We start from the raw sequence: 27,168 nt of genomic DNA, 5'->3' as shown, positions 1-27,168 counted from the left end.
ACCCATAATGAAGCTTGATATTCACAAGCATGTCTCAGTATATGTGGCAATCAAAAGACACCTGGGGAAATATTTCAAATCTGGTTTGCCATTCTGGGGTACTGGGTTTCCATTTCTGAAATGTGAATTTGGTCTTCTTCTTTCATATGATTAAGATCCTGAATTTTAAAATGCAGTATGAATTAAGAAAAAAAAAAAAAAAGAAGAAAATACATTAAAAGTAACAGTGAACTCCGCACATTTTATCCCTTTGTCTACATTCAATGCCGTTGATGGGTTCTTGGATAAAAACAGGATTGGAAGATCTTTCTGAAAACATGTGTATGCATCTTTTTGCAGTGACTACTTCATGAAATGTCATTTCTTCTAGTGCATCAGAAATTGTATATTTGAGTGACATTAAGAAAAAATCTAAACACGTGGCTGGGGAGTTAGATAATTATACTGAAATTATAAAATGAGAAATAAAAATATCAGGGAAATATTGGAGAAAAAAGGAATTGTAGCAACTCGAAGATTTTGTCAAGAGAATTGGCTAGAAGAGCTTTATACAGAAAATTAGAAAAAAACTTGTAAAATAAATGTGTTCGAGAGAAGATGGATGAAGGCATGGTGGAAAGACAAGAAAAGCTTTCAATAATTGTCAGAAAAAAACTGACAGGTGTGAAGAAGAAAGTACAATAAGTAACAATGTAGCAGTTAACAGAAGGAGCAAATGCAAATATAATAAACATAGAATAAGGCATTGAAAGAGACAGATCCCCTGAAAGATTGAGGGGGAAATTTTTTCTTGAGGCATGTGAGATTGTCAAATATTCCCTGAAGACAATGACATCTTTGTTTAAACAGCACAGGAAATAGCTCCTTTCATCTGCTAGCAAGACTTGTATGCTACCAGGTAACTTAGAAATAAATGATCGCACATCAGCAATCGATATTTTAACCTAAACAAAACTCCAACAAAACCCAAGAACTCCAAGCCCTTAAAAATGCAGCAGGAAACAATGTCCCCATAAGATAAGCCAACATAATGGAACCTGAGATAACACAGATGCTGCAGTAGGAAGGAGTTAATTCCAGGCCTAACAGGGGTGAAGGCTTGGTTAGCATCTGGACAAAAATTCCCACTGTGGCAAAATGTGAGAAAGGAAGCAAGTGCTTATCCACATGCCATCCCATGTAATGGGAACATTGTGGAACCTGGAACTTGGACTGTATAAAGGTGATACCACAGAAGAATGTCTTGGGACTCCTCCACTGAGAAGACCAGGGCGAAAAAGCCCTGGGAGGATGCCACACGAATCCACGTGGTGATAATTGTATCTTTCTACTGGTGATATCTTTCTACTTAATCTCTCTGTCTCTCTCTCCATCTCTCTTTCTCTCTCTCTGTCTCTTACACCCCCTCACTCCCATTTATCTCTCTCTCTCTGTCTCTCTCCCCCTCACACTTACTGTTAAGTAATATCTGTGCTGTTGAATTCAGCGTATGGTCTCTTATGGTCATCTTATTTTGGGCAGAGACATCTCTATAAAATGGATCATAACACCCAACCAGTCTCTAAGACAAGTAAAGAAAAGATGAACTCAGCGTGCACATTCTGCTTTCTTTTGTGCTTGATTCACATTACTGACATGGCAAAGGGAAGCATATTTGGATTTTGATGTATTCTACTTGGAATTCGATTTTAATATATAGTATTCAGATTATAATCCAGTCATAAAATATTAGAGTCACAAGTTTTATTGCAATAACACATTTAATCAATAGTCTTTTATGTTAGGCTTAGAAAGGAGTGAAAGAGATCTTTCATGCATGCCTACTTTTACAGAGTTGAAGTTATTTCTAATCTTATGGTGAAATGCTGTGAAATCAACAGAGTGGTACACAGTGCAGGAATTACCCCTAATTTGCAGAACACAGAGACTAAAAAGGCATTTTAATAATTTTGGGGTCCCAAAAGGCTCTCCAGAGTTGCATTAGGCTGTACTGAAACCTAGGCTAAGACGGAATTATAGGATGCTTTAGTGACCAAAAATATGCAAAATACATGCTATTGTGCTTGAATGTATCCTGACTGGTGTAGATGTTTTACTAGAATTTAGCAAGAAATGTGCTCTATTAGAATACTTGCCTTATTAGAGATGGGCATATTTTTATCCCTTATGCATAAGCACATATCTCAAATCTAGTCAGAGATGAAGAAAAATGAGATATGTGGATCAAGATATTTTGAAAAGTATTTATGTGTGCCATATACTAATATTTGATTTTCAGCTTAGAACTGTGAAGTAGGTTTTTCAAATAAGACTGTGACTCATTTCACATATAGAAAAAGCTTCAATAAATCAAGTGCATGTTTTGAAAAAATAAACAAGAGAAAGATGTTACTAATTTTTAGGAAAGTGGGCAATTGAAAAACACAAGGGTAGCAAATGTTTTTTTTATTTCACCAACCCTTCATATTATTGTATTACTGACAAAATTATGCATGGTCTATCCTCCAATTACGTGGTGAAATACTACATATTGCACTTGGTATTCTTACATCCAGCTGGAGTTTTGCCACTGCTGTGCCTGCACTGGGCTGTCCTGGTAAAGTCTCTGGCTTTGGCCTTCATCTAGGACATGAGTTCTTGCATTCACCTGAGAATTACCAGGAAGTTTTAGCTATTGATCCATGTAGACACCAGCAATTTCCTACAGTTAATAAGGTACTGTTGAAATTTAGAAAAATCATCTATCTGACCAGTAGAAGAGAGGGTAATTCATATTAAGATATTTAGAAAAGAAGATAGAATTTGAATTGCAGAGAAAGACAGTGAACTTATATTGCAATTTTTATAGCCTTGGAGTCAAGTCAAAGTATGCAAAAGATCTACATCCAGAATAATCACCTATAAAATGCCCCTACTTATTGGTTGTCATACATACTGAATGATCACCCAATGAACAGCAGACAACTGTTATTAGACAAAGAAGGCATATGAGATTTTTGTATCAAACTCATGCAAATAAATTTTAGAAAGGTAAAAAATAAGTTAAAAATATGGGATTTTATCTGCAAGTAATATGAAAAACAAATTCTGTAAGACAATGTGTTTCTGTCTTTACAAGAAGAATGCTGATGAAGAAGTTTTGACTCATTAAATAGTAGAGGGATTGTTAATGATCAATTTTAAAAGATTTTGAAGTTGCTATGAAATATTTTATGTCTTTTTAAAATAAAAGGACACATTTTCTATCCTGTGAGCTTTATTGTAGTGGTATCTGCAACTGATTTGAATTCACTGAAATGAATGTTTTAATATATTGCTATTGATATATTAACTGATTATGTGCAATATTAGGAAAAGTAACATTATATTTTTTTCTGAATTTTCAGGGCTTTGCACAGTATTCTGTACTCTTTTATGGTTATTACAATAACCAGAGGACAATCGGGTGGCTCAAGTTCAGGATGCCTCTTTCATATTTCCTTGTTGGAGTTGGGTCTATTGGCTATAGCTTTATGATTGTCACTCGAACGTAAGTTCTTGTCTCTGGAAAAAAGTACTTTCAAAAAGGCAGGTAATTCCACTGTTGACCCTGGAGACTGTCTTTATAAAAAATGCACTAATTCTAGGTACAGGACAATGCAAGATCAAATGCAAGGTCACAGTTATGTAAGACTCCTTCAACCTCTATTTATTTATCTGTTCTTCTGCACTAGAAGTTGAGTTACAGTGTTGTGAAAGTGGGAATAAATCTTTACTGAAATAACAGAACACTTCTCTTCTGAACTTCAAAATTAAAAATGAATACGTAAAGTGAGGAAGAGACCTGTCAGCCCATCTTTTCATAATTCTTGGCGTCCAGTATATTTTCAGCTAAAATGCAAGAAATTCAATAATTCTACCTTCAGTGAATTCTGAATTCAATCTACCTTCTACTTTATGTGAGTTAGACTCTTTTATGCAGGAAGAACATAATAAAGAAGCATATGGCAAATAATTCTGCATGTAGTTCACAGTCCACAGTAAATGCTGCCAGTTAATATAATCTTTAATACCCTTGGTTCATGCAAGATTACCACCTCACACAGTAGTACACCTCTAGCAGTGGTTTTATGAAAAGCCTGTAGCGAAAAAATTAAGAACCTTGCAGTTCAAGATTCAAAGACACATTTAAATATAGGGAAAAATACAGTCTGTGTATTTCCATAGTTTTGTTCTGAAGCCAGTATTTTTCACTTGCATGAGGACTAGATTAATTCATATCCTGTTTTCAAATTGGCTTCCTACATAAGGCAAGAATAATTTCATAAAAAAAAGTCTTCAGTCACATATATGTATTTTTTGAGAGGAAACAAACCAGTACAATAAAATGGCAATTGATTTAGTTCAAAAATAGATCTTTTAATATTTTTGATAAAACAACTACTGAGATTAGAAAAGTCGTAGTCTCAGACAATTTTATTTCAATGACTCTCTGTCAGACAAAGAAATATTCCTGATAGCAGGAAAACCCTGTAGCCAAAAAACAAAGGAATATCCTTAAGAAAAAAAAAATACATTGTATGTGCAAACTTTCCATCTGGCCACCTAACACTAATGATGACCAATATTTAGGTAATCATATGAGAGTTCTTACAGTCTTCTGCGCTTTTCTATTTCTCCAGAAAGAAGCACAGTGAGCACAGAAACTGAAAGCAATCTAATCTAATAGGAGGTGCTACCATTTTTCTGCTGTTGTCTGAGAGCAGAGAAAGATCTGTGTGAAGAGATAGTGAGGATGATAATCACTATTATTTTATTTAGGGGAAATATTTAGATGTAGGGTTCCTCTCTTCAGCTCTTGCAGTGTATAACATAAAATTGAAACATTTCTGATTGCAAAGAAATTATATTCTAACAACAATGTTCATTATTTCATTAGAAACTCTTGAGAAGGAAATGTCTTAATCTATAAATCAGAAGAGAGCAGGCTTCATTAAGAACCTTTCATGATGTCTGACTCTTCTGGGTAAAACCAACCCTGATATTGATTTTTGGCATCTCAGAAAGATTTTCTTTATTATTTACATACTATTTTCATCCTAGATTTCTGAGCATGTATTTTATTGGACTTTTAAAAATGTGGTACATAGAAAGCAATAATATTAATAAAATCTTTGCTGCATTATTGAGATTTAAAGTGTTTCCTTTTCCTGACCAGAAATACTGAAGACTAAGTTATTTGTGCCTTATCAGCACACTCTTTCCTTGTGTTTAATGACTTCTTGAATTAGGCAACAAAGTATGCAAACCAATACCATGGTTATTACATAAATGAAACGCCTTTAAAACAGAGAACATTGAAGACAAGATTAAGTTTAATCTGAAGAAATACTTCTCTGAAGAAATAATCTGATGTTTCTGGACTTTGTAATAAATCTTTTTGTATATGCATAGGAGATGATAGGGAAGATTGTTGTATGAGTCCTATTTTGTATGTTACAACTACATTTTCTTCTTTCTTGTTATTTTAGCATATTTCTTATATTCTTATGTGTATTTTGTTTTATTTATGTATTTATTTTGTTTATTGTTATTTTAGAATATTTTGCTTATTGGATTTTTTCTTCTTTTTCTATTTGTGAACTCTCTAATAAAGTCTATTGCAGTTCAGGATGCTCTGCACCTTTCTATTTAAGAGATGTTCTCAATATTGTTTTTCTATTAAGCTTCTTATCCAGCAGAGTTTCTCTGAGAGGTTAATGAAATACATTTATTCTTTTTCATCAAAATGTGTGTGGTGAGATCATAACATGTCTAAATGAGAAAATCTCCATTTTGCACACTTGTTTCAGAAATAAAGATTTAGCATAACTGTAATAAAGATTTAGTAAAGCAAGAATGATGTAGAGTTTTTTCAGGAAAAAAAGTTAGAAATTAGAAATCATTTAAAAGGCATGTCTACAAAGCAGAACTAGTGCTAAGAGGTTCTCCCTGTGTCTTTGTGTTTTTTGTAGAATGGCAAAGAATGCAAATGACGATGGTGGTGGGGATGACACTAGTTTTAATTTCAGCTGGAAAATGTTCACAAGCTGGGACTATCTTATTGGCAATCCTGAGACAGCAGATAATAAGTTTGCCTCCATCACAACAAGCTTTAAGGTAAAACAGAGTTTACTAAGGAGTGGCAACATGATTTGGCTTTCACACTGGTGTGAATCAGGCAGAATTAAGGTCAAGAGTTAGGTGTGCTGAGGCTCAGAAACGTGTACTCAGATTGACATCTGTACACCCTTCTGGGTCTCTGTGTCTTGCCAACAAATTATTTTTCTTTTTACCTGTGAAAGAAATAACATTAGCATTTTTTGTGTCCTCTGTGCTGACAGTACCAGTTTTAGAAAACTGATTCTATTGTAAAAATAATATTTTTCTTTTTTCTTATCTCGGTGGCTTCCAGTTTCTATGTTGTTTGTCTGAAAACTGTTTTTAAAATATTGCTCCCTTTTTGGCAGCCTCACATTGTCAACTTCTCTTGTTACAGAGAAGAAATATCATAAGACAAAATAATAAAATAAACTCTATAGGGCAATTTATCAGAAGAACTGACCTCAGAATTATGACTTTATACTCGCTTTTCAGTAAGAAAATGTCTTATTTTCAAATTAATGACAAAATATAGCCCAATTTGCAAGGCAATGTTCTAGGCCTCTTTCCAGTGTATAGGGTATGTTGATTTCAAGAATAGTTGTGTAAGGAATCTAAGGCAAGACGTAAGGTGCAGGGCTGTGAAAACAGTGGAGGGGATATATTCTATATGTTGAATGTTAAAGACTGTGTTTGTGCTGTAGGGTGGCTGGGACACACCAATGTAGCATGCAAAGGAGGATTTAATTTTTAATGTAATAATGTACAGGGAACACACAGGTGCAGTGTTGTAAGACAATGAAGAAGGTGCCAGGCTCGCAGTCCTGCTGACAAGTGTGACACTGTGGGACTGGAGCACTGAGCACTGAGCTGCTCTGCTCAGCTGCATTTTTCCTGTCCACAGTAGTGGCACAGCCACCACAGCCCCTCACCCTGCCCACCTCCTCAGCTGCAGGCATAACAGAGAACTGCTCTCAAGTGTAAGTTATCAAGAGAAGATTCCGAGAAAGCAAATACTGGAGAAATACTGATTGAAAGTGTTGAATCTGTAAGAGGGTCCCTGCCTGCCAGCTAAGAGCAGATGCTGAAAGCTATTTGGGAAAGAATACAAAACTGTCAAGAAAAAGGCTTAATTTTGAGAAATAAACTCATGAAGCTTTACTGTAATTGTTACAAACAAGCAAGGAACCTCAGAAAGAAAGGCTTGGGTGAGGTCATGGAGTTTTGTTTGAAAGCTGCTGCAGTCTTCTGTCATTTATGTGACAAATACATGCTGTAAAAGGAGCAGAGCTATTAAAGACAATTATTACAATGACATTCAGCTTCCCCTCTAGGCAGCAGATCTCTAAACAAAGTCAGAAGCTTTAACAAAACTTCCTTTCATGAGAACACTCCAGACCAAAAGCTCTTTCACCTGGCAAAAGTAAAAGCTGGATATTATATTTGCCTCAGAATCGTAATATTTATCAGTTTTATCAGGGAAAATTGGGGCAAACATTTTTTCTGCAGTCTGAAGCTCTGCACTGTCCAATTTTTTTTGGGGATTCCCACATGTCAACTATCTTTTCATTCTGAGTTGCTGACTTTCAGAGTAAAACATTATCCTCTTTTCTCACAAGTGCACATTTTAAAACATGACACTTCCTTTTCTGGCAGACAATCACACATTTATCCTGCTGTATCACTCGACCTTGCAAGCTGAAAGAATGTGCTGGCATTTTTTTTGACACATGAGTACAACTGTAACAAGATTCATTGTGGGCACATTCAACAGGGGCAAAAAAACCCTGTGGAGCCAAACCCCAGAATCTTCCAGGACCTGAACAAGACTTTATGAGATAATATACATTCATCTCAAAACATGAACCCCAGATATCCATTTTCATATTTGTAATTTATTTAACTGACTTCTAACAATTGAGGAAACAATGTGGGGCCTTGACCATTAAAGTATTCATAATATTCTTTTCTTTCTAACAAGTGCAGGAAGCAATTGTGGAGGAGCAGGAGAGCCGAAAAGAAGAAAATATTCATTTGACTCGATTCCTAAGAGTTCTTGCTAACTTCTTAGCCCTATGCACACTTGCTGGAAGTGGCTACCTCATCTTTTTTGTTGTCAGAAGATCCCAGCAATTTGCCTTGGAAGGTCTGGAGAACTACGGGTGGTGGGAAAGAAATGAAGTTCGTGCTATTTCTATAATAGATGTGTTTTGAAACTGTGTTCCCATGCTTTGCATGTTGCCTTTTTTCCCATGGTAGTTTAAATATTCTGTGTGGGTGGGAAGTGTCTAACAAAAGAATTATTTATTTCTCTCTGCTTCCTACTTCATCAAATTTCTTCTTTGCCTCTTTCAAATATCCATCAGTATTTAGCTTTCATTTGAGGCCTTTACATTTCCTCCCCTGTGCTCTTAGGATTGTTTTCCAGACACTGTGAATTCATGAGAACCCACTCTCTTCTTGCTTCTTGCAAGAACCCACTCTTCTTCTTGCACAGAGGAGGTTATTTGGCACCTCATGAATACAACTCTGCAGTGTAGCAACAGGTTGAAATGGATGCCTTCCAGTTCCACTTGCCCTGTCCAAGAGTCCCGTGTGATTTTTTTGTGCCTAGTCTGTGCCTAATTCTTTCTTCAAACCCAGATTCATCCTGCCTGATAGAGGTGTATAGTGAAGATGGTGATTTTTTTTTGCTATGACAGTATGTGTATGCACCTGAAGTTAGTGTGCTGTGTGAAAGCCTTTGAAGGATTTACTTTCTTAGCAAAAATGCTACTGTGTGTGTTGTAAAACTAGTTTGTTACTTCAAGCTTATCTTTTGAGCTGGAGTGTAAAGTGCATATCTGACTTAAAGTAAGGCACAAAGGTGTTAGCCTCACAAAGCTGATGAGAAGGGTGATGATGGAACAAGGAAAATCAATCCAGAAATTTCAACACCAAAGCCTGACTGAGAAAGTAGCATTAAAATATCAAATAATCCACTTCTGGAATCCAGAGAAATAGGGCTGTTGAGAGTAGATTAAGTTACTTATTATCACATTTTAGTTTGATGGAAAAATTATGTACAAAACTTCTGGTTTAAGGCAGCACAAGTTCTGAGACAACGGAGCTTGGAGGAATTCAACTTTCTCTCAGCTTAAAGGTGTGGTAACAGATTTGTACTAACAAAAACTGGGGTACCAAAGGTTGTTATGTTAGGTTATGATGTAATCAGGAAAGTAGGTAACATTTGTCTTTATATTAATAGTTTTGCTTTTTTTTCTGTAATAAAAATATATTTCTAAGGTGACAGAACTAAGATCTGGAGCAGGTGTGTCTCTAAAGCAGAGTGGGTAAAAAAATACTGACATTACTTGGCTAAAAAATTTTCCTATTGACAGGTAATTAACATATTTGTGAGTACAGAACATTCCTCTTGATTGGATAGTAATAATTAATTGGATAAATATATTTGGCCTCTGAGTGAAACTCACACATTTTTCTAATTCTATAGATCAAATTTTCTTATGTTTGCATCATTAATATAGGAATTGAGAATTTGATCAGAAAAAAGTCCCGACACCTAATGTAAAACTTTAAGTGAACAAAAGTGCAGCTCCTATGTGCAAGGCAAGGAGCAATATTATAAATTGACATTCTTCATGAAAATATTAAGCTGCTATTGTAGAAAATTTTATTATACTAGATTGATTACGGGATTGAACATGGTTTATATGTGATAGAGAAATCCAGGGTAAATATATTTTTTGTCATGTGTTCCTGAAGTTCACAGCAAAATAAAGGGATGCTGATGACTTAGTGGAAAAGACCTTTCTCTCTCTGACTCCCCTTCTCTCTCTTTAATGCTGTAAATTTTTTTATCTCCCTCTCCATATCAGCAGTTCCTAGTTATGTAAGAACACAGTTCAGATTCATTTGTCTAGTGTGTCATGGAAGGGGATAATTAGTGGAAAGACGCAGACTGGGATGGTATGTGGATTTTATCAGCTTGTGATACTCAGAGTGGATTTTGGTTTTTATTAAATCAAATACCAAGTAAAAAGTAGTAATAGAAATACAGTTTTCACCCAAATCAGAATTAATAGGAGAATTTGTGTCTAACATTTCACTGTAAACTTTTTTCCCCCTCCTCAGGTGAACACGGTTATGTCACTTTTAGGAATGTTCTGTCCAACTTTATTTGATGTAATCAGTTCTCTGGAAAATTATCACCCTCGAATAGCTCTAAGATGGCAGCTGGGAAGAATCTTTGCTCTTTTTCTTGGCAATCTCTACACTTTCATTATTGCCCTAATGGATGAAATCAACCTCAAGGCAAGATATTTACTTCCCTTCACTGTGTTTGACATGTTGCTGGGCAGCACTGACGCATTCCAGTCAGTCCCAGACATATCAGTGGAAGGCATTCTTTTGTTTCTGTTCTGCAAATTACATTTACCTAAGCTAGCAATGGGAATTTTGGAAGAGACAAGCTTGAGGGTTGGTAACCAATTCATGTGGATTTTTTCTCCCCTGATTTATTTCTTTACTTAGTTGGAAGAAGAAAAGATAGTGAAATATAACATGACAATATGGGAAGCCAGTCTGTACAATGGTACTATTCCAGAGAATTCAACTGCTCCTCCAATACAGGTGGATCCTGCTGATGTCCCCAGAGGGCCATGTTGGGAAACAATGGTAGGACAGGTAATGTAGCTGCTTGGACCTCAGATCTGAAAATAGGTCATACAATCTCTTACAAGATATGATATCTAAATCCTCTTTATTTTGGCTAACAAGTGTCATTTACATGAGAAAATGTGAGAAGAAACTGATGTGGAACTTTCTCTTGAACTAAAAGTTTTTAAAAAATTATTCTGTTTTCTTTGAATCCTGTCTAACAAGAAATTTTTTCTTCTGTTAGTTGACAAATTGAAAGCATTTATTTTTTCCCTCTCATTTCCTCTAGCCTCCTAATTTATTTTCCTCTTCCTGATGCCATCTTTGCCTTGCTCGTCTACTAATTTTAAAAAAATAAAGGAGTAGCTCAAAAGGGACATGTATGTAAGGCAGCTCTTACAGCAGTATGCTTTTGAGAAGGCATATCTGTCTTTAGCCAAGCAAAATAATGCCAAAGAACAATAAAAGTTTAGTATAAAATCTGCTCAAATATTTTATCTGATTCAGTTAAACATTTATTCTTATTGACCCACTAGTATAAAATGTGGTTTCCAAACAATTTTCTAACATGCCCTTTCCCTCTATTTGATCCTACTTAATTGTTGTTGACTTGTCCATGACAACAAATTCACTATTGAATCAATTTTGTTGTTTCTCAATCACTCCGACAATCTGTCCTCCCAAATGAATAAATCACCAGCAGGGACCATATAGGCAGAAAAATCCGCCCTCACTTTTCACTGATGCTGAATAAGAAGCAAAGACCAAAAGCTCATAACTGAAATAATTTTACCCTTAATTTAATATCACGGAGAGTAATAGCTTTCTGGGCTGTTGGGGTAAGGCCTGTTACAGCAGGTTTTAGTGAAACATAAAAATCCTAAAATAAAAGTAGAGGCATGAGGATTTGCATTAGGATTTTCTTACTTTCTCTCCATATCCACTGGAGATTGAAACTGCTTGAGAAAGAAGCTACTCACTTTTTTTTTTTTTTTTTTTTTTTTTTTTTTTAATCTTCTCAAAGTCAAAGGGGTCAAAAGCAGTTTAAGGACTCTAGAAAATGAGGGGCAGTAGTTCTGACACATTACAGATTCACTGAATGTAGAAAAGTTAAGAGTTTTGTACATGTTGAAGCAGGATCAGCACAATTACAGATCTACTACAGTATTTAATTATTATTGCAACTATTAATTTCTTAAATGTATTCTTAAAAGAGAATATTGCTCTAACAGGAATTTGTGCGCCTGACAGTCTCTGACATGATGACAACATACATCACAATTCTAATCGGCGATTTTTTGAGAGCTGTCTTTGTTAGGTTTTTCAATTATTGCTGGTGCTGGGATTTGGAGTACGGATTTGTAAGTATCTGATTTAAAATGTCTTTGCTCTCCATCATTTCACAATTTAGTAACGAAGTTAATTTTCCTTTCAATGCTACAGAGTTAACATTTAGTTAGATACACCACGTTAAAAATCCCTGAACTACATGGTGTTAGTTTTTCTTGCATTTTGCTTATATCTTAATATTTTTCTTCTTTAGACTTTGGTAACTTTAAGACTTCTTTAATTTATTTTATTTTGTAAAAGCATATTTTATTTTGTTTGTAAGAGCACACATTTTTCACACATTCACTATTTGGACATTCCACAGAATACAATCTCATTGATTGGATAGGGTTTTCAAGCACATAGTTCTTGAGAAAAATATGAAAGATCCTGTTCTAGAAGTATTACTATATATATATATATATATATATATATATATATATATATATATATATTTCATTAGAATTAGTTTAGCTGATGTAAAGTTAGTAAGGCCCATAACATAAGCAGACATAGAACTCTTCACTTGGGAGTTGAGACTTGCAGTCTCACACTGACCTGATCCAAGTTGAATTTGCCAGCTACTTATGCTTTCAGGGGTCTGATGCTGTTTTTCATCTTTTAAGTAGTAGTCATGGTATTGTCAAAGCTTGTGAAGCTCCTGAAGCCTCTTTTGTACTTACTGAGAAGTGAGAAGTACAGAAAAGAGCTATGTCATTTAAGACTATCAAGGGTACCTCTGCATAAGCAGCCATCATAGCTGTAATTTTCACCTTCTTTCATTAAAATTTTATCTTCATACACATAAAAATTTCTTGCATTGCTAAGAACTGCATCTTGGGAAATCCCAGTTTTCCAGAGGAAGTGAAAATTTTCATGTTTTCAGTTAAAAAACTCTTGTTTCTGGTGCAGCAATATCATTCTTACTTGCTGACTCCCATGAAATTTCAGCATTATTTCTAGGTTTTACCTTCTAACCGGACTAGTGTAGGGATGGACAAAGTCTACTAGCTAGTCAGGTTGTGGTCAAACAGGTAATAGCTGTTGCTATATCAAAATCAAATGGAAGAGTTTAAATATAGAATGAGCAGAAAAATTGGCAACAATGTATCTGCTTGTAGAGGATCCTGAAACCATTTTATAATTGACATATTTATTTGGCAGTATATTGGAATGTCTGTAATGGTCTGGTCCATTGTGGTCCCCAGGTCCAGTAAGCTGCCTGAAACAACTGCTGGAAGTGGAAGTTGAAACTGGAAATCACTGAATTTCTGGAAATAGCTCCTTTGAAAACCTTCCTTAGGAAGTAGCTATACCTATGTCTCTGTGGTTAGTGGCCATGGATACATATCCATTAATTTTCAGCCTTTTGCTACAAGAAAAATATTTTTGATGATCAAGATGTCCACTGGTGAAGAATTCCAGAGACTAACTTGCATGTTTTGTGGGAAGACCTTATTTTTATTTGTTTAAAAATTGGATTTCAAATAATTTAATATGTTATTCCTAGCACCTATGTTACAAAAAACAGTTGTACATTATTTGATTCTGTATGATTTTATTAATATCTCCATGTTTCTTTTGATATTCTAGCCTATACAGATCTCTTTAGTCAACTGCTTTTCAACTGTAATATTAGTCATCTATTTAATTTTCCCCCTTATTTTAGCAAGTCTATAAATACATGTGACATAAATATATCGCTTCACTGTAAACAGAGCTATATTTGTATAGGCACAAAATTACACGGATAGAGTGCAGGAACTTGAAATATTCTAACAGCACAGCACAGTACAAGTCAAAATTGTGGCTTTAATTGGAGACTTCAGTAGAATCTTTTTGTCTTGTTTCAGCCACAAGGGAATTGTTATTTTTGCATCTCATGCCCCTCTTACCCTCTCTCACTTATCGATATAATTATTAACTGGAATATATGCATTACTCATGGTCTTTTTGTCCATCATTATGGTGAATCATGGAAGACACCTGCTATGGAGTATAAATATATTAAAAATATTTATAAATGTATAAGTAATATATTTGAAACAGACATTCAGGTATAAATAAAAAGTTTAAAGCCACCAATTTCTTAGCAGAAAGTTTTGATCTGGTCCACATGAACACAAATTAACATGTGTTGCCTTTCAATTGTTGCTTAAATTCAGTCCATTCAATGATTACAACCGGAAATATTCGTAAATAAAAAATCAATAATTAAGGTAAAAGAAGAGATGGGTAAATGATTAAAGATTTGAAAAAACAGAAAGAAGGATCAAATTATTAATTCAGAAATAAAAGAGTAAACAATTTTTGTGAGATTTTTATCTCTCACACTGGAGATAAAATGTATAATACAGGGTGTTCTATAGCAAAGAAAGAGATAATGAGATCCCATGAAGTTCTTAAAGTTCTGAATCTTAAAGGAAAAATTAGTATCAAACACTCATATTAGAAATAAGGTATTCATGTTAAAAAGAGAAAATGATTGGCAGCCTCTATCAATGATAAAAGGAAAACTTAAAAACTGAAATATGAGGAAAAAAAAAGAAAAATAGTGCAAGAGTTCAATTGGGTATTAAATCAATTAAATCACTTTCATCACATTAAATTTCACTGCTGGTGCTGTACTGGAGAACAAAATATTTTGACTACCAGTGGCCACTCCAATGGAAATTTTCTGAATTGTTGCTTTAAGATTTACCCAGTACCCAGAATGATTTTTAATTTTCAATTAGCATCTGCCTCTGAACAAATGTCAGAAAGATTTTCAGTAAAGTGCTGACTACCATGTAGCCTTGAATTATATAATTTATTTCATCATTCACTGATAAGTTGCAACAAGAGGCCTTGTAACATGATGCCAATGTGCTGCTCTTCTTCACAGTGAGAGTTTTCATCTGCTGTAACTCATTTTAAAACCCTTTGTGCAAACCTAATGAAAACATCTGTATAATTTCTTTCAGCCATCATATTCTGAGTTTGATATAAGTGGAAATGTGCTGGGACTGATCTTTAACCAAGGCATGATCTGGTAGGTGTGGCAAAGCATGTTGTATCTGCAGGATGGTGGGATTTATCTGCATCTGGGAAGGATTTTTCTGAAATCCTGATTATATCCCATTTCTTTAATTTGATGGAAGTATATTCAATATATACCAAACTCTGGTACACTGCAATCAGTTGGAGAAATTCAAAACTAGTTATGGACTGAGATTATTGGACCATGTATTTCAGGATTTTGCACTGAGTTGATAAGACTAACCAGTAAAAATCTGCATAGATTAAATTTACGTTTTTGGTCACTGACTTCTTGCTGTAGTGTTTTGCTTTGAAATTTAGCCTTTCAGTGAAACTTACCATTATTTTCCCATGTTCCTGTGCAAAAAGGCTTTAAAACAAATGTATTTATACCTATCTGTGCTCTCACATGAATGTGTAAACAATACTACTGCTGCAGCATTAGTCCTTAGATGTAGAGGAGAAAAGGTGTAGATTTTCATACTATTTCTGGACTTTACATGACTGGTAAAGAGCACCAGCATGTAGAGTCCTCATGCAACATGCTCAGACTTCCACAGGAACAGGTCTCTGCAGGCACTTGGCTTGTCACTTTTTGCTAAAACCTAGTTTTTTACATTTAATATGACTTAGCTGATCAGGCTTTTTTGTGTGATAAAAGCTGTTCCTTCTGTAAAGCCCTTTATCTTTTCATTCAAGATACATGAAAAGAGGAAGGGGATATATTAATATAATAAAGCTTGTCATTTTTCTGTACTCAGAAGGTCTTTCCAACCCTAATATAAATGTATTTCCAGTTTATAAATAGGATGTCCAAGGCACTCAGGGGCAAAGCAACTTAGCTTGATCACCTTGCCACCTGATCACAAGGGCAAGGATTAAGGAAGAAGCAGGTTCCCAATCTCTTGTATTCTGTACCATTTGGCCAGAAAAATGAATTTAGCTGCTCTTCAGTCAGCATGACACAAGAAGCAAGGTGTGATAAAAATAAAAATGTGCCAACTATTTCAGTGTCATAACCATGTAACCATATATAATAAGGAAAAAAGCATATTTAACAAAGTCAATAAACAGATTGTTGGCATGAAGCACTAAATAACCCTGGCAACAGCAATTAAAATAAATGTCAATTAAGAAAAAATATCCTTCCAAAAAAAGTGCTAGTATATCAATAAAAATAATAAATTATGAATGAAATTATTTTATTTACATCTAGCTGTAGGAATTGGTAATACCTAGTTTTATGGCTATCCTTTTTTTGCATGACACAAGCAAGATGCTACCTGGAAAACTTAAAAGTGAATAATATTTCACAAAGTCCTCATTTGATTTGCAGAGAAAGAGGACTTTGAAAAAAAAAAGTTCATACAGATAATTGTCTACATACACCTTCAAGCTTTTTTATAAAAGAGCAAAGACCAATTAAAAAACCCCATAAAATTTGCTATATGAATTTCTGAGTGCACAGTGTGCAAAACTCATTGACAGAAGGAATGTGTGGCATACCTGGAAAGACAGAAATCCTATAATATAGCGGTTATTTTATTTATTTGCTTCTCTTCTAGGATGGGATCTTTTTATGCTCCATGTCTCCCAGCAATCAATGTGTTCCGCCTCCACACATCGATGTACCTGCAGTGCTGGGCAGTGATGTGCTGCAATGTCCCCCAAGAACGGGTTTTCAAGGCTTCCAGATCCAATAACTTCTACATGGCCATGCTGCTTTTCATCCTCTTTCTCTCCACTCTGCCTGCTGTGTACACCATTGTCTCCATTCCACCATCTTTTGACTGTGGTCCTTTCAGGTTCTTTGCATTTTACTTCCATCTTTTGTAATTGTTGCAATGAACTGCTTCCATACATCACAGTGAATGATGCAGTAACGAAAAAGTACCTCTATAATAAGCATTAGCACCTGATATGCTGAGTGTTTAATTGTGATGTATTTCTCATTGTGGATAATTCCCGAAGCAGGAATCCTGGAAAACTGTTGATTTCAATGAAAAAAAAAATATTACTGCTGTACTGAAAAAAAAATTATTCTTATGGAGTAGAGCAGTGACCTGCTGTGTTTGAAAGAGATGCATTTTAGGAAATGTCTATATGCCCTGTACGAAGGGCAGATCGGAATGCGTGAGGGTGATAAATGTACTGTGGTTCAGTCTTTGAATGCCTCGACTCTCTCCAGTTCACAGAATTTCATGTGTCTGTACTACCATTGTGAGGCTTGTTTTTGAAGTCTTCAAGGCCTCCATAGTCATGAATTTTTTCTAAACACCTAGGCCTGCCCTGCACACGCATCTTGAATTCAAGGTAGTTTAGACTTCACCACGCTTTCTCCTGTGCACAGTACCTGGAAAGTCTAGGATCATTTTAATCATTACCTGCCAGGTAACATAAGATACAGTTATAATGTGTTGTATCACATGACAACAGAAAAGATAAGAAATAAAAAATTTTAAAAGTCTTTAGCCTTTGTTTTTGAGCAAAATATTAACAAAGCAAGAGTAGGAGAACCATAAAAGAGGCATTCTGGTTGCAATGAAAGGTTTAAATAATATATTACTCTTGTGACTAAAATAACATCTGTGTGATCCCCAGTGCACTTTGTAAAGGAACAGAAGTCTCACCACATTAAATCTGGGAAAAGACAAAATGACAGATTGTCATTGCAATAGTCATAGGTACCTAAATGGGAGAATCACATGACATGACAAAAGTTCTGATGGCACAGAAAATTATTTGAATTTAGAGAAGAATTTACAACAAAACAAGTGATATAAATTAAGATTTTCTTTTTTTGAGTCCTAGCAAAAAAATATTGAGGGAAATATTTGAGGTCAGATCTGAGTAGCAGCAGCAATCGAATTTGGTATTAAATAAATGGTGAAATTACTCTTCAAAATGAGAAGGATAATGCTTGCCACTTTGTCATGTGCAGAGATATGTTGTTCTTCATCAAAAAGTGAAACCTTCAATGTAGCTTTTGATGGGAGCACTTGAAACTGATGAAGGTTCATTCAGACTCAGTATAGGTAATGCCACAGTTGAACAGTAAGTGAATAAATATATATTATTTATAAAAAAATAAATAAAGCAACATACAAAATTCAACAGAGACCTGCCAGGAGTAGGGAAGACAGGACAGAATTAGCAATAGTGCAGTAGAAAAAGCTTTGTGCATGCTGAAGAGCATGAAGAGAGCAGAGGATGGAATTTCTCATCTACTCTGAGTGGGTTGGGCAAATAGAGAGAAAGAACAAGTCTGAAGAATTCTACCTGCAAAATTTTTATATTACTTGAAAGGAAGTGTAAACATTGAGAAAAAATTTAGAAAAAGACCCATTTGTAAGAAATTCTTTACCAGAACTGAAAAGCAGTGACAGAATTCTTCAATGACGGGACAATCAACACAGCATTTTGGTGACAATTCCTACAACTAAGTAGAACTACTAATTAGAATTGATACACAGAGATCCATTTTTCCAGTCTTGTCCAGGTCAAAAATGACAAACTTCTGTGCCACGAGGCACAGAAAAAGGCAAAATAAACAGAAAGGGATTTTCAGAAACATCTATTGATACACTACAGAAGGAAAATAGTCTAGGAAGAAAAAAACTTTATAAATAAGCTGGAACAATTACCTATAAAGGTAACTATATTTCTGCAACAACAATAAAAATATCCTGAAACACAGCCCCTGACTTGTGTAGCACTGGTACACATCAAAGAGAAAGGAGAACTGGGCGGAACAAAAAACAATTGCAAGCCGACCACTTTATCTTGTCAAATGTAAAAAAGAGGATTTGAATTTTTTTCCCCCATGACTTCATAGAGCACATATAATACTTTGTTTGTTGGTTGATGGTATGGAGTTTATAACTCATACATTGATTTACTGAGGAATAATTTGGGTAGTAACCTGGCAAAATCTATTAGCATACAATAAGAATTTTGGTGTCCTTTTTATGTCTTAGAATACATAAATACTACTTTAGACACTATTCCCTTCAGAGTGTAATGTTTTAAATAATGTTAACATACCATATATTATCTTTTTTCCAGGTTTGATGTGATGTGATTAGCTTATATATTCATAGTTGCCATAATATTTGTATGTGATATTATCAACTTTTCTGTTTAATAGTGGGAAGACTAGAATGTTTGAAGTCATATCAGAAACTCTGGAGCACGACTTTCCTTCCTGGTTTGGGAAGGTATTTGGTTATGCCTCTAACCCTGGACTTATCCTACCCTTTATATTGCTGATGGTGTACGTACAGAATATTAACTCAATGCTTGCTGTATTTAAGGTGTGATAAGTTTCTTTCACTCTGAATCATCGCTGCCTGAATATCTAAGAAATGCAGTGCTGATTGTGCAGTGATGAGAGACTTGAACAATTCATGAGTCTTTTCTTTGCGCATACTTGATGTGCATTTGCAGAAAGATTGATATCTCTTTTTTATTCAATGTCTTTCTTTTTGCTTTAGAAATACTTTTAAAAAATGTTGGTCCTGCCACAAAAGATAGAAAACTATTAAAATGTAAAAGGCCCATAGGGAATTTGTAATATTTTGACATTGATCAGCTTGTCCAGTTTGCAGAACAGCACATCATAAGTCCTTAGCGAGTTCAATAGAAACATGAACATCATGTAGCAGAGTTATTCTCAGTAACTTTCAGTGAATATGATCTTCAGTGTCTTTAACTGATAAAGACTGTACTCTATATTATTGAGACAGGGGTGTGAGATAGAGTTTTGGAGGCTTTGTGAAATAAGGCCAGTAGAGATTTTTGTGAGTAACCCAGTAACTGGTAAAGAAAAATGGCCCTGGAATATTTGCTCTTAGAGACTGTATTGAGTCCTATTTTGTCAAGGCATTGTAACCTGCTTGAATGGGTTATTATACTGGGTATTTAGTATTCTGCTGAACTAAAATTTAATTTGATACAAAAATATGCTGGGATTTAATTTTGCATTGCAGAACTGCAAATAAATGTAGACACTACAGAGCACAACAGAAATTACAAAAGGATTTTATATGAGCAATATGAAATATTGAGATGAAATTTTGCCAAGGTTCACTTAACAGCATATTCTATTTTAACCCTCAGCTGCAAAGAGTAAAGACAGGTATTTAAAAATAAAGAGAACCAAAAAAAAAGAGGGAAAATACAAGGCAAAATCAGGCAAAGCAGAGGAAACAGCTTATGCTGATTAATTATTTACTGCTTATGTCAATTAAAGACATCATAGCAGATTTTTTCTTATTAAATCAGGATAGTGAAAACTATTAATTTCATAAAGTTTTCACAATAGTAATTCCATAAACTAAAACACGAAAATATTCTTATTTTTTTTCTTAGTAGAAGAAGGAAGTAATAACTGGAAAAAAAAAAGGAATAAGGAATATTATTTTGGTTGTTTTCTTTACAGTATTTCAGATTGCATACAATATTTGCTCAGAAACTTTCATAAATGTGATTTACTCATTTTTAATGTATGTCATGAGAATTAACTTTTATAAGTTATTCTATAGATGTAACTTCACAGTTAAGCACTTCTTAATGAAACATCTTTCTTAAATACTATAGGATTGAATATAGAATATTAATGGATAGAATATTTTCTTTCATTTCCCCCCCAGAAATAACAGTGCCTTCCTCATAATGTAAGGAAGCACATTACTCATTGTCAAAATATTAGTACTGGTTAAGTACAATAAATGAGAAAAAGATTCAAACCTTATATTATCATAACTGTAATGGTTGCTAAAGGAATGTTCTGCCAAAGCAATGTTTTTATATTTAAATCATTGTCTAACAAGAAACTATTATTTTTAAAATTTAGCCTGAGCATTTATTATCTCAACGCAACATCCAAATCCTACAAGGAAGCTAACTTGGAACTTAAGAAGAAGTTACAAAGTGTAAGAATAGAGAATTAACGATTTTTTGTATTTTACTAAATATTAGAGAGGCTGTCTGGGTCACTAAAAAATGCCCTCTGTCTCCTTGTCATTAGCAAGCAGAAGAAAATAAAAGAAGAAATAAACAAAAGGCACAAAAAACAAACAAAGAAGAAGAAAATCCATTTGAGACAGAACCACCACCAGCAAAACCTAAAGGAGACAAGCAAGATGAATCCACTCCAAACAAAGGTAAGAATTGGTTTGAATGTCTCATGATGAGTAACTAATGTATGTGTGAGCCTCGACTTCCTCACTGCCTTGACTGCTTCCTCTGCTATAATCTCCTGAAACACCTTCACAATGCTGAATCACAAGTATTAGCCTATTTCTTTCTTTGCCTCCTTTAAGAAATATTGCAACATTATTCCATACCTGGCAACACTAAAGTAAAAAGCTGAACTGTAATGAACTGAAAGTCACAGCCCTGTTGAAAAAAAGGCAATCAAAGCCTGTCTAAGTGTCAGTGATCCTTCTTATCTATCACACACCAGTCAAAGTCTACATCTTCTACACTTCCATTGCATTTTATTGACCCAGAACTATGCAGGAAAGTATTTGCCACCTGTGCCAGGTTCACCTGGAGAAGGTGTAGTAAGAACACAGTAAGCAACTCTTATCAGAAAGTCTGGCTGGTGCAGGTGGGTGTCAGTCTGTCCTAAGGGATTGTGCTGTCTGTTTCCTTTCCCTCATCATGCACACATGCCCTACAGCTACTAAACTGCCTCAAGCCTAGGAGGAAAACCCAGCTGAGACATGAATGTCTTTGGAAGAGCCATGTCTTCATCACTGCCTTCATCACCATTGATTGACAATATCTAAGTGCGTCTTGAAAGATTTCCCACATACCCCCATGGGAGCCTTGCAGAAAAAAATGGATGGAAAATAGAGCACAAAGGTCATGAAGGTGTATTACCCCAGGTTTGGGGAGGGGAGGCCCAGGCTTTCTACTGCACTCTAGGATAGTCAGGCAGCTGCTGAATTTCAGGGCGCTTCAGGCTTGCATGATCATTTGTTAATTCTGTCCTCCAAACACATTTCAGACAGCAAGAAAGGACAAGATGGCAATGGATCAAAGATGACAGGCCAGCCACAAGAAGCCAGCTCCTCTCAGACACTCCAGCATCCTGGCCCGGTCCTGAATGGCCACTATCCTCCACAGAGCCGAGGAGGAAACCTTCCTCCACCATCCATAGCTGTGACAAGGCCACCGGGGCCCAGGAGGCCTGGAGTGCCAGGCTATCCACCTGGAAATCCATGCCTCCCAGGCATGCAGCCAGGAATGCCCAGGGGCCCTCCCATGTACAGATGAGGAGCCTTAAGAATAGTATAATAAGACACTGAAGGATAGAAGCATGGTCCTAAACCCAAACACACTCCTGTAAGAGCAGAACCTTGCTATGTTTGTTGTAAATCTTCATGTGCATAGAAGTAACCCACATGCTTCAGTTTCCTGCAGCATGGGAGCTTCAGAAGAAAACATGGCATACGTCTTCTTGCATTTGAAGGCATTGTGAAAATGTGTTGTCTGTATCAATAAATTGCTAAAATTACAGATTTTTACTGGGGATACTTGTTAGAAGAGCAAAAAACAATTTGTATTCAGATGACTTTTCTTAAAAGCTTGAAATATTGTCCCTAATATCTTTTCCTTTTTCTTAGAAGAACATTTCACTGGAAGCACAACTTTGTGTAGTTTATGAGAATCAGTTAAACCCTTCATATATCTTGTCCTCTGAAGTTCAAACATGCTTAGCCAAAGATTTCAGATTGTATATGGGGAAACTAGGACCAAAACTAGGGAAATCTGCATGATTCCATCTACAGTCTCTGTAAAAGTGTTAAAAAGGAAAAAGAAAACCAGTGGTTTACCTGTAACTAAGAAGAAAATTTAACTCCTATTACACTACCACTTTCAGCTAGTAATAGTTTTGTCACATTCTTAAAGACTAGAAACACATTTTAAAAATCAGAGTGGTAAAGGAGTATCTCCTGTGCAGGAAAACATATTTGGGGAATGGAGGTAAGACAATTATTGATTAATTTCTCTTAAATGCCCTAGTAGTATAGACCCAGTTAACATTTCATAAGAATATGTACTGCATAATCTTCTCTGTGAATTTATGACTGGATACCTGTATTGGTCTCTACGCAGCCCAAAGTGGAACAGATTATTTTCCTGACAGGTCTTGTGGAAACACAGGATAGATATAAGCCCAGGGGCAAGTTGATGTTACCTAATCCAATAACATAGGTTGATTTTTTTTTTGTTTTGATCTTATTTCCTTTCTCAGAACATTGTTCTTAATTATTTTAGGACTCACAAGCTTAATAACAACAAAATTAATCGACTTACTGTCTTTCAAAAAAATAAATGTAATTCCATTGAGGACCTTCTGTATAACAGAGATTTATTTTCTCTGTTATACAGAGAAAAATCTTAACCATATAACCATAAATCCTACTATGAAACAAGTCTGTGACATCACCTAATTAAACTGTGTATCTTATGAAAAAAAGGCTTACAAAGTCCCCCAGCATAGTCTGTCATAGTATGTATCCCTATAAACCACAGTGATCCAGATACAACTTCCAACTCAAGCAGTCTTTAAATCAATTGCCAGAACTTGGAAGGATTAACCAAAGGAAAGTTGACTTTATATTTGACTTGGCTGTTGTACTGCTTCCATGAGCAGATACTAGATATACCTGCAACTGGTGTGCTGTGAGTCTTATATTTTAAGTCAGAGACAGTACAGATAACTGCAGTGTAAGTGGTTTCACCGTTCTCACCTATGAACTTCAAACTAATGGAAAAAGTACAGTAATTCAAACTGTGTATTACTTGGTAAATTTTCTAATAGGATTTAGTTTTAAACTGCACATGTCTCTAGCCCAGAAACAAAAGCTTGCCAGTTTTCTTACTGAAGCTAAGCATGCCCAGTATGGCAATATTTTCATGCTTTTAACAAAAACTTTTTCCTATAAGCTGGGCTTTATCTATCCTGAAGTACTGATTTACACAGAGATTTTAGTTCATTTTTTGTTAGCATTTCATAGTAAGAAAACTCTGGGTATTCCTCAGAAAATAGATGATTTTTTATAGAACAGGTGAAGAAAGTTTAAAGATATGTTATAGCTTGGGGAGTTTTTCAAGAGGTGTTGGAGTAAATTTGAGTTGTAAAGTAATTTTAATGCAGTCTGGTTCTCTAAAATGTAGAGGGATATTTACACCACATATACAGACCTTAATAAGGATTCCTTGTTCTGTCAGGAGTGAAAATTTTCTGGGGATGTTAAAGGCTTTCTCATTGTTAGTGGTTTTAGTATTTCATTCTGTGTGATTGCTTCACATTGTGAACAGAATACAGACACAGCAAATAATCCACCAGCTGAAGTTGTTCTGGGGAGATTTCTGTCAGATCTGTATGCTCTACTGATTTTCAACAATCAATGTGTTCTCATAAAATACATGTATATGCAGAGATGAGCATGTAATAGCCAATATGAATAACAATAGCAAAGCTAGATGTTGTTCTGTGATTGAAAATGAGATATTTATTTTTATTCTTTGGTACTTAAAAGTAAGGGTATTTCATCACTCTATTTTGTGACACTTTTATTTCAGTACAACATGGAAATGTTGCTAATTTTAGGATGAAAAACACTACCAGTATCATATTTGGGTGTAAACATTCTCTGTTTTTGCTTGTACTTACATTATTACAAGGTTTTATATTAGTGTAAAAAGCTGGAAGATATTTGGCATTAATAATAATTCAAGGTAGGAATAAATATAATCTTCCCTGTCTGGGGAACAGCTGATTGTACTGATCTGCACTTCAAAGGTCTTACTATTTTATTCTGCTTAGCATGAAAATTTAAAGAAAGGAGCTAGTATATGACATCAAAGTATTTTGCTTTGTTTTGAGATGTAACATCTCAGTTGCAGTGCATAGTCATAGGAAGTTATGAATCACATCTGTTGGAATGTTAGTAAAATAATAAAGAAGAATAGTATTACACATTTTGAGGCTTGGTTTGGTCATTGACTTTTTGCTGGAATGTTTTATGCATGTTCACATAATAGTCTCTGCTCTTAATATCACAGGTATGTAAATTTTAAAAAATATTGGTGATTTAGTTTGGAAATTACAAAAGCAAAGAGAATTTCCAATACCTGTTGTTGATTTCCCACTTTGATCCATTCTTATATGTGTACATTGGTATCATACACAACTAATATGTTCAGTAAATAATGTTCATCACTTGACTCCTTTGTTTGTGTCTTTGCCAGCTCTCCACTACTGTTAATATTTCCACAACTTTTATTATTTCATATTCTTAATCCATTGTGAAGAACTATATAAAAAAATAGATCAAGAATATTTTTCCTGTCTCTATCTTGGAAATTGATACGAAAAAACCATTTTGTAATTTTCTGTTATTAATAGCTATAACCAGTTGTCTCAAAATATTGCATCAGTTATATTATAACAATTATAGTGGAAATATTTAATTTCCATAATTCTTAGAGTCAATAGTTTTAAATTAATAACAATTTTACCCATTGAAATTATAATTTTAAAGTATTGAACTTTCTGACTATAAAATAGTACACACAGTTATCTCAAGTAATTGATACACAAGGTAAAAACTATTTTCATGCAATGAGCTATCCAAAAGAGAGAGAAGGGGCTAACAGAAGATTGGGACAATTAGGTTGCATCACTGATAGAGAATGACATTTGGATTTTTAAACATAAATAAATAAAACTAATTTTTTAAGACCTGGAAAAATTAGTAGAAGAAAGATAAAAAGTGATATGTAATAATAATTAAAGGAAACAAAATATTCTAAAATAATTTCATAAGCTCTCAATGTATGAAGGCCAGTTCTTGAACAAAACACGAATAACCTCTAGAAAGAAGATATCTATCTAAGCCATAACTTATGTAAAGTAACAATCTGATCCTTACAGTGCAAAAATATGTAGCAATATTTCCTTGAAATTAACATGAGATTAATTTCTTGCTGGCTGAAAGTAAATGTGATATTTCAAAACTTTTTTTTAATTAAATTACCTCAGATCTGCTCTGCAGATAGAGCCATGGGTCCAGATATTTTGGATAAAAGATAATTTTAGAAAGTCTGCAAGTCATACTCATTTCTTTAAAGGACCCATATTTAATACACTAAGGATATTTCCTCCAAAAGCTGGTAAGCCTGGTGAGCTGGTTGTTATGGTCTGATTAGTGAGAAATGCCTCTGCCTGAATTAAAGTGCAAACAAGACTATATGTTCAAATAAATAATATCACAGAATCACAGAATAAGATGGGAATGTGGATTTTATGTAACTCTAAATGTGAGGTAGAAACATAAAAATGTATAGAAGTGAGGTGGTGGGGGTGGAGATGGGGAGAGAGAGAGAAAGACAGAGAGATCAAGCTGAAGATAGTCAGCAGCCATGGATCCAGGGGCATTCCACTGGTTCTTCTTAACCCTGGGCTTCTCAGTGGTGGGGATCCAAGAACGGTTCTACTGGGGGTTTTTCACCGTTTTTACATTCCAAGTTTTGAGTATCCATGCAGCAGTAGCAGATGCTGTTCTCATAACTTGGTGTGCTATGTGTATGAGCAGTTGCTTCCTTTCCCACAGTTTGCCACACTGGGAATTTTTGTCCAGATATGTCAGCCATAATGTGATAAACAGATCTCACCTCCCCAGGCCTGGAATTAGGACCTTCCTGTCATAATTTTTTTGTCTCAAGTTCCTGTTGTGGTGGTCTATCTTATGGCATATTCCTTCTGTGGCCTTGACAGTGTTTTGAGGCATGCACCTGTGTTTTTATAGTCCTTAATGTGTAAATACCTAGGACTGAGAGACTGTAAAATTTCTCATACAATTTTAAAGGCATGTTCTGGTTGCCAGTGTATTGCAACATTCTGGCACCTTCCAGTATCTCTGATGACCACATACAACAATGATGCTGAAGGACCATAAATAATCTGTGTTCCAGCTGCAACTAGATTAAAAATAGAGAAGTGTCTGTTTTGGTTTTTTTGTT

The 27,168-nt window shown here is 34.9% G+C and overlaps 1 protein-coding gene across 1 annotated transcript in view; it reads left to right on the top strand.

The window, feature by feature from the left end:
- Positions 1–22,655, top strand: part of TMC1 (transmembrane channel like 1) — an 82,618-nt gene extending 59,963 nt beyond the window's left edge. The window contains exons 10-21 of the mRNA XM_068175897.1: positions 3,387–3,529; positions 5,994–6,138; positions 8,107–8,301; positions 10,255–10,434; positions 10,654–10,806; positions 12,012–12,140; positions 15,072–15,139; positions 16,692–16,931; positions 19,274–19,399; positions 20,981–21,059; positions 21,155–21,290; positions 22,142–22,655. Of these exons, the coding sequence (XP_068031998.1) occupies positions 3,387–3,529; positions 5,994–6,138; positions 8,107–8,301; positions 10,255–10,434; positions 10,654–10,806; positions 12,012–12,140; positions 15,072–15,139; positions 16,692–16,931; positions 19,274–19,399; positions 20,981–21,059; positions 21,155–21,290; positions 22,142–22,410 (1,863 nt within the window). The 3' untranslated portion in view covers positions 22,411–22,655. The remainder of the gene's footprint in view (positions 1–3,386; positions 3,530–5,993; positions 6,139–8,106; positions 8,302–10,254; positions 10,435–10,653; positions 10,807–12,011; positions 12,141–15,071; positions 15,140–16,691; positions 16,932–19,273; positions 19,400–20,980; positions 21,060–21,154; positions 21,291–22,141) is intronic.
- The last annotated feature ends 4,513 nt before the right edge of the window (positions 22,656–27,168 follow it).

Source organism: Anomalospiza imberbis, chromosome Z (assembly GCF_031753505.1).
Source record: "Anomalospiza imberbis isolate Cuckoo-Finch-1a 21T00152 chromosome Z, ASM3175350v1, whole genome shotgun sequence".
Lineage (NCBI taxonomy): Eukaryota > Metazoa > Chordata > Aves > Passeriformes > Viduidae > Anomalospiza > Anomalospiza imberbis.
This window is presented reverse-complemented; position numbering and strand designations above follow the sequence as displayed.